Source organism: Xyrauchen texanus, chromosome 30, assembly GCF_025860055.1.
Source record: "Xyrauchen texanus isolate HMW12.3.18 chromosome 30, RBS_HiC_50CHRs, whole genome shotgun sequence".
Taxonomy (NCBI): domain Eukaryota; kingdom Metazoa; phylum Chordata; class Actinopteri; order Cypriniformes; family Catostomidae; genus Xyrauchen; species Xyrauchen texanus.
In genome coordinates, this window is record NC_068305.1 from 2,559,603 (window position 1) to 2,568,429 (window position 8,827).

General features: G+C 36.9%; 1 protein-coding gene across 2 annotated transcripts in view; it reads left to right on the forward strand.

The window, feature by feature from the left end:
- The window catches only part of LOC127624283 (mitotic checkpoint serine/threonine-protein kinase BUB1-like), a 33,058-nt gene extending 25,283 nt beyond the window's left edge, over positions 1-7,775 (forward strand). Inside the window, exons 19-25 of one of the 2 annotated variants that reach the window (XM_052099038.1) lie at positions 451-600; positions 888-988; positions 1,639-1,800; positions 3,963-4,120; positions 6,300-6,477; positions 6,927-7,033; positions 7,246-7,775. In XM_052099038.1, coding sequence (XP_051954998.1) covers positions 451-600; positions 888-988; positions 1,639-1,800; positions 3,963-4,120; positions 6,300-6,477; positions 6,927-7,033; positions 7,246-7,441 — 1,052 coding nt within the window. In that variant the 3' untranslated portion in view covers positions 7,442-7,775. The remainder of the gene's footprint in view (positions 1-450; positions 601-887; positions 989-1,638; positions 1,801-3,962; positions 4,121-6,299; positions 6,478-6,926; positions 7,034-7,245) is intronic. The other variant, XM_052099039.1, reaches the window with a different exon arrangement.
- Positions 7,776-8,827: the final 1,052 nt, after the last annotated feature.

Below are 8,827 nucleotides of genomic sequence, written 5' to 3' on the forward strand. Positions count from 1 at the left end.
CGATATCGAATTTCGATATATTATGAACCATATCGTGGCATAACTCATGGCAAATATTAAACATTGTTTTCTGTCCATGTGATCATAAATGAAATGACTCCTCAAACATCATAATCTCTGTATCGCTTGATTTGACCACTACCATGTTTTTTTAAACTGTTTACAGAGTTCACACAAGGTCCTTGAAGTGCTTAAAGTGCTTGAATTTAGCTTTTAGAAATTGTAAAGGGTTGCCGCATAGGGTGAAAGATCAATCTGGGGATTTAAAAAATGTATATCGAGATTGTTGAAATGAAGATCATGATGCATTGGCAAATCAATAATTTTACCCATCCCTACAATGCATGCATTACAGTGCATTGAGGATACTGTTCTATATAAAGCATTCTATACACAAACTTTGGCTTGTGTCCAATAATGCGCTCATGTCATTTTTTTTTTTTTCTGCAGTCTGTGTGAATCTGGTGTCAGATCCCTGGGATGAGGACCTGATAGTCTCCCTGCTGTCGAACCTGCAGCCTCCTCTCTCTTCCCATCCCAACCTCACTGTCTGGAGCTGTCGCCTGCCCACCATCACTCCCAAAATGACTGTTCAGATTGGTGAGTCATTCTAAACTAGCCGAACCTCCATAAATGATGGTCTGTTAAGTGTTAAGGCATGAATCACAAATACTCATGCAAAGGGATAGTTCACCCAAAAATAATAGTCCTCTCATCATTTACTCAACCTTATGACTTTCTTTCTCCTGCAGAACACAAACCAAGACATTTTCATAGATGTTTGATGTGCTTACCACCACATCAGACATGAACGATACCTCATATCATGCAGCTTGTTGAGGAGTCAAGCTTTTTTTTTTATATATATCTTCATCTTTCACCCTCAGCAGGAGAGTCACTGCGGGTGGACTTTGTTCTCGGACAGGGGGCTTTTGCCACAGTATACCAGGCCACCAATCTGATGACAACACAAAAACTCTTTCTGAAGGTGAGGACCAAACAGTACAATATTGTTTTATTTTTATAGCATGTTTTATAATGCATATTATTCCTGATTCAAAGATATTAGTGAGAATCTCATGGCAGCGAGGTGTTGCTTCTCAACTTTATACACAGTGTGAGATGAATATTTGTGTGCTCTGTGAAAAGTCTGCATTGGAAATAAAAGTGAAAACTTATGAAAAAAATAAGCCCTTGTTGGCAAAAATATTACGCAGATTTACACACATTTCAGTTTAATAGCTTGTCGTAGAGAACATTTGTGATTGGCAAGTAAGGTTAGTAAGTGATTTTATCACACTAAACTCATGTTAACACACATATTGTTCATGTCTTGTGTCTGTATTATTGAAACAGTGAGTATTTTAATGTTTATGGATCGGCCCCATTGACTTCCATTGTAAGTGTCTCATTGTAACTCATATTTTTGCTTTTTTTAAAGAAAAGGAGGAACGAGTCAAATTTATTTATGTGGTTATCAACATTGTCATAAATGCTGTCGACTGATCTTAACTTGTATTGAAACCAGGAACATCCCTTTAACTTCATGGTGCTTTTCTAGTTCGAGAAACTGTATGTTTGCTGTTTAAGTTGAAACCGAGGGAATATCCACTCTGTGTGTTCCTCTGCTGCTCACAGGTGCAGAAGCCAGCGAATCCCTGGGAGTTTTACATCGACAGTCAGCTGAATGGCCGCCTGCAGCCCAGTGTACGGCATCTCTTCAACACCATACACTCGGCTCACCTCTTCATCAATGGCAGCGTCCTCATCGGAGAGCTGCACAACTGTGGCACACTACTGGTGAGAATATCCAGTGTGCATAGTGTAGAGAAATATTCTCTTATAGGTTTAGCACTTTCTGGAGGCGGGGTTTAATGTGCCACTTAAGGGACAATCACACTAGACTTTGAGCATGCTGCAGACCAGGATATGATGTACTGGACGGCTTCTGGTGTGAGTGAATAATACAGCACAAATAAGAAATTATATTTTATTAAAAATGTTAAAATATATTGTCTACACACTTTCATGCAACAAAACACACAGCTTTAAAATATATTTACTTTGAATTGAGCCAAGAGGTAAGTGTGTGATGATTCGATCTTCTGTTGGATTTGCGGTTCAGAGTCCACCAAACTTGAACTTTGGAATGCAGCATCGTACGAAGTTTCTTTTGCATGAGCTTGTGTTTCCAGTCTCCTGCGTTCGGATGGGAGTGAATGGAGCACCAAGTGTAGTGTGTCCGCCCCATTATTGTGCTGTTTATGGCAGTGTCCTTTCAGTTTTGTCAAGTTTTTGTTCGTTTTCAATATGATTATTGCATTAATACACTGACTGTTTTTCATAACTATAGAAGTATGAATCATTGGTTAAATTAAAATATGGGAAAATTAGCAGCAACATCAAAATGTTGCACAAAGAATTATATTGAAATATGGTCCTTATTATTATTTCTAACTAGATGAAAATCTAGCATTCTGATAGGGAATGTAATGCAAAAAAATCACTAACATCTGTTATTGTCTTAGTTATTTCCTTTTTGAATTTGTTATTTTTTTATGTGTCTTTGTATAAAAGATTAGTCCTGTTTTTCTGTTTTCTTGCTGTGCTATTCAGCGGCAGCACTGCCTATTGAATTTACAGTGCAAAACGCGGCAAGAGCAAGAGATTCCTGAATGAATGAGAACCATGTCTTTTTTAGTGACTCAAAAACAATTCATACACTAGTTTTGTTGAAATCAGTGGAATTTTATTTAACAACAAAGTGTGTGTGTGTGTGTACGTAGCGTACGTACGTACTGGCGGCCAATAGTCTAGAATAATGGACAGATTTTGCGGTTTCGGAAGGAAATTGGTACTTTAATTCACCAAAGTGGCATTCAACTGATCATAAAGTATAGTCAGGACATTACTAATGTAAAAGACAGCACCATCACTATTTGAAAAAATTAGTTTTGATCAAATCTAGACAGCAGCATCACTCAAACACCTTGTCATTATATCAAGCACAGCTGAAAGCTATTTGGTTCGTTAAATGAAGCTTAACATTGTCTTTGCGTTTGTTTTTGAGTTGTCACAGTATGCAATAGACTGACATGTCTTCAGGTCAATATTAGGTCAAAAATGGCAAAAAAGAAACATCTTTCTCTAGAAACTCATCAGTCAATCATTGTTTTGAGGAATCAAGGCTATACAATGCTTGAAAAGAAACCTCACATGTCCTCCGCTGACAGCTTCATTGAATTCTACCCGCTCAACACCAGTTTCATGTACAACAGTAAAGAGAAGACTCAGGGGTGCAGGCCTTATGGGAAGAATTGCAAAGAAAAGGCCACTTTTAAAACTGCATATTCTACTAATCAAGGCCTTGCCAAAGATTTATAACACATGGCTGTGTGATCTTTTTTACACTTTTTATTTTTTTATATTATTGTTGTTATCGCAAATTTGCTAATTATTAAAAATGGAACAGTTCAAATATATCAGCAGTATTTTAGAATTTGTGAGATCAGCTATATTTGTTGTAAAGATAAGTCTAAGCTTTAAAACGACTCAAATCAAGCAAGTGGTTGTTGATCAATATCATTAATTGTAATAGTAATTTTTCACGTTATTAATGTTCTGACTATACATTGTGATCAGTTAAATGCCACCTTGGTGAATAAAAGTACCAATTACTTTCCATAAGAGCAAATTCTGTACATTATTCCTATCTTTTGGCTGTGTGTATGTGTATATATAATATTAGCACATTTTTTTTCCATTTAGAATTGAGGATATATATATATATATATAAGTAGGATTAATAATTGGATTGAATTTATGCCTCTGAATAATCATTGAGAAGTCATAAAGTTGGGTGCAGAATCACCACTGGACTTTAGGGTTTCCTTACCTCCGAAATCCCACTCTAACCCCTTTACATGAGTGAGCTGACATGTTTTCCTTTCTCATCCCTCTAGAATGTTATTAACCTGTATAAGAGCCGCAGTGAGAAGGTGATTCCTCAAGCTCTAGTGCTCTACTTCACTGTCTGCATACTGCACATGGTCGAGCAGCTACACCAGGCCAACATCATACATGCTGACATCAAACCTGACAACTTCCTGTTGGGAGAGAGGTACTTCCCTTTATGTACAGCTCACCAGAGACTCTGGCCATGTTCACAATGGAATACTAATTGACTACATACTGGATACTGTGCAGTGTACTTTGTAAACTGCCTACCGTGTTTACAAAACATTGTAAGGAAACTAGAGAGCTTCAAAGAGAAGCATGTACATTGATGTCATTTGAACTCATCAGATTCCTGGTTTATTTCCAAGAGCAGCATCCAGTTATCATCTTCAAAATAAAACGACAATATTATTTAGAATTTTAAATCAAATTGATACTCGCAGTCCGATCAAATTAGTCAAGGAAGAGATGCTACAAATTATGGCTGATATTACATCTTCCATTTCCATTGAGATGACTGAAACAGGTCAAACCGATTGCATTGTGGTATTCTCTATAGGGCTGGGAGATATTTTGAATATTTATAATATTATTGCGACGATTCCACTGGCGATATAAAATTAATCAATATTGTATATGCAGATGATTTTAATTAGCCACCAGGATTCCCGAATAGTCCGTCATTAGACTCATTTCATGAAGCTTCAGGGCCTCACAATTAATTTTGATGTTTAAAATGTTTTTGATCAACAACTTTGTAAAAAAAAAAAAAATAATTGTTTTTGATCAAAAGTGTATTAAAAGTGACAGTATTCAATGACAAATGGTCTCGTTGATCTCGTCCTCGAACACACATTATTCGGAACAACTTTTACTCTGAATACTCTGTGGGAGGATCTCACTGCTGAACACTGCACGACTAAACTACACAATTACTAATGAGTGAAATCTAAACATTTACCAGCCAGTTGCCATATAGATTCACTTTAGTCGCACAGCACGACATTTGGTTGCAAATGCGAGTGATTTCCTCTCATTGTAGTAGAGGGGTACACATTGAGTGAAAGATCGATCTTGGGATTTAAGAATCTATATTGAGATTTTTACCCATTCCTTTTTGAGAATGATCCTTTTATGAGAATAAAGTCAAAATTATGAGAATATAGTAGTATATTCCGTGAATAAAGTAGAAATATTTTGAGAGGGAAAAACAATGTATCACGACAACGATAGAACGGACGTTGAGTCAGCAGCTTCATTAATGCAAGAAATAGATGTGTATGATTTAGTTAAATCTTTAGGATATGACTTTTAGCAATAAAGAAATACATTTGTTAATTTTAGCATCAGGATAATGCAGGAGTTATATAGGAAATATTTATTTTATCAGGATTCAGGAAAAGGAACCTGACTGACATTCCCACAGTCCTGTTCAGTGTGGGTGATGCTTGGTCTGTAAGCATCTCGCGCCTCCCTTGACAGGCGTCCACAGGTTGAAAACTCCTGTAATAATGCACAACTCATTTATGGACAGAGCTCACAAAAACTTCCCACAAATTCAACTCTGCAAACTTGACAACGAAGTTGCACAGCCAATGTTGTCTACCTGGTTAGTGGGGTTTACTCTATGTAAAGAATCAGACGTGCCACTTCGCTGTTTTTCCTCACATTTTATTCTGAAAAAAAATTACGATTTTATTCTCATAATGCTATAACTTTATTGTTGTCATTTTAAGTTTATTCTCAAAACATTTAGGTTTTATTCTTGAAAACTTAGATTTATTTCCTTTTTGTTTTTTTTTTGGTGTGGCACCAAAACGCTGTTGTAAAATGATGATGATTCTACTGATTAAAAATAAATCCCTTTTATGCAAATACTTAATTATCAAGATATAAATCAAATATCAGCAGTAGGCTGGAAAATATTGAGATACAATGTTTGTAGCCATATGGCCAAGCCCTTTATTCTGCGATGTACACTGTTGTAATCTGCACATTTTGGCAACTATAGTAGATTGTCCGGGAATTCCATGTGTACAGAATGCACATACTGTACAGTATACATGTTATATATTGCAGTAAGACTGCCCCATAAGTGCAAAACACAACTATGGCAGCAATGAATCTGAGGAAAATGGCTTCAAAGTTACTTGGTTTAAGTGCGGATTTAGTAGTTACTGCAGCTACTGTAGTAACTGTTATTGTTTGCTCTGAATCTGAGCTCAGCGGAACCAACCCTGACTGTGTAGCATGGACGTGTGTTATTCCAAATATAGCCCGTTGTAACACGTCCACATGATTTCCAATGAAAACAAGTATTCTGGTGTTTGTCTCTGATTCAGGTTTCTGGAGAATGACTGCTTTGAGCAGGATAATCTACAGCACGGTTTGGCTCTCATTGATCTGGGTCAGAGCATTGATATGACACTCTTCCCAGAAGGCACAGTGTTCACTGCCAAATGTATGACATCAGGCTTCCAGTGTGTGGAGATGCTGAGCGGGCGACCCTGGAACTACCAGGTAACCATCATCCCCAACCACACCATCACAAGTGCACTTGACCCACTGTATAGTAGTTTGTACAATAGCTGAGTTTCAATCGAAAAGTTTCGCATTTAAGCGCATTTCAACATATAAAGACATCAAACGCATGTTTGCCTTTTTAGTGGTGCCACCTGTTATACTGGCTGTTTAGTGTTAAAAAGGCCATAAAATGAATGATATGAATGCATACAGATTTGCTTTCTCGTCTAATTTTAGAACAGCACTGTTGTCACTTGCTCATGAAAAGTGTGAAGAGGCAGACAATCGCATGCAATTATTGAAGAATTTTCTTTTAGTCATTTCAAGTAGTTTCTCAGTGGGTTTAAAAATGCTACAAGTTTATCTAAAATAGACATAAATGACGTTTTGCGTTCAGAAGGAAAAATTTGGAGTTTTAAATTGGAATTTTGCTGTGTTTCTAACAGACCGATTACTTTGGCATTGCGGGAACGGTCTATTGTATGATATTTGGGACGTACATGCAAGTTAAAAATGAAGGTGGAGTTTGGAAAACAAATGGAGTGTTCAAAAGGTGAGTTCTTTTTTTATAATTAAATATTCCATTTCACATGTATATATGGCACTTTACCATTATGCATGTACAATGGGTTTCAAATGCTGTGTGTGTTCAAAGTTCAAGATAACATGACGCACACACACGATGCACGATAGCATGCAGATATTAAAGATGCAGTATTACAGACTGCTTCATCTGTTCTGAAGATCTTTTAATCCATCCCTCAGGAACATTCATGCTGATCTCTGGCAGGACTTCTTCCACACACTGCTGAACGTGCCGGACTGCAACTCTTTACCATGTCTGCACAGTCTTCGTCTGCGTCTGAACGCAGTCTTGCAGGAGAACTACAGCAACAAACTGCGCAGCCTGAAGAACAGAATGGTGATCCAGATCCTGGAGTCTCAGTCCTCGCGCAGATGAACACTCCTCAGAATTGCTCTTGCTGAATTCCTGCTGGAAAGTTTTAGTTTGCTTTGAAAAAGGACAAGATGTCTGACAGGCTTCATTGAACAGTATTTTGCAAGCACTGCAGCTGTTGTAGGTGGGACGTTGCCTGTGTTTGTCAGCGTAAAATGATTTGGTTAAAACTGCATTTGCTTTTTCTTTGCATTTCACTGAGATTTATATTTTGATTAAATTGTAAAAAAAAATAAAATAAAAAGGAATTGAATCCTTTTGTAATAAATCTTGTTGAATCACAAGCACACTTGCTGTGAACGGTTCCTGTGTGACACACTAGATGACACTGTTGGACAAATAAAGACGGGCTCGGATTAATCAATCTGGTAAAGGCTTGTTGGCACACAAGACATTTGACTGTCAAATATACAAGTTGAATGAAAGACCAATACTTTGCATTTTTACAATTATTTATTCACTAGTTCAATTTAAATGTTTCTGTGTTGTGATGATTTTAATAAGTACAAATATTACATGTAGCCTCAATTAATATTAGAACATTAAAGCTATATGCATAATAGTTAAGAATAAAAAAAAAAATAGTAAAAACAATTATATAAAGGAATCGCTTTTTCATTTCAGTGGGAAAATGTGCACATTTGAACTGCCTCCTGCTGTTAAAATACTGCTTTTTAATATTGATAACAAACATGACATGAAATAAAGGGACAATCTTTCTTAATTATTTAGATTATTAATTGGAAGAGGACAATGTGTTTTTCAGACTCTTGCAATTGTTTTAAAGTTAAACCATTTATATATATATATATATATATATATAATGTAAACTAGAGGTACAGTGTTCATATACTGATTTTAACTCGGTAAAATGGCATATCATTTGACAAAAATGACTTTGGTAGGAGTTGTGAGCGCGACCATCCATCAGGGGAACACGAGCAGAGGATTTAGTCTCATTTTGAATGTGCTGTACCTGCTTTGCAGTGTGACATTGTTTGCAGTCGCTTCTCGAGCTGCAGGTCACCTGCTCATTAAGAGGACTGAAGCACTATCGGAAAAGGCGTAAATTTACCATTTATTTTCGGTGTCGGTCCGATAACCTTGGTGTTTACTGGGCACAAAGTTAATTGAAGTGTGCAGCTGGGTGAGCCATTAAAGTTTGTGAAGCAGGTCAGCATTAACATGTGGTGGAAGAGGCAACCATTACCTTAGCTGGTATCAGTATTGCGGGCACAGGTACATTTCACAGAGTCTCACACCCATGGAGTATTTCTTGCAAGTCATTAGAGTGATTAGGTCATTTATTGCACTCATGTAGCAGCGGAATGGGCTGGCTCACTGAACATTCGTTTGAATGTCTGAGGAAACCTTTTTAAATATTTTTTT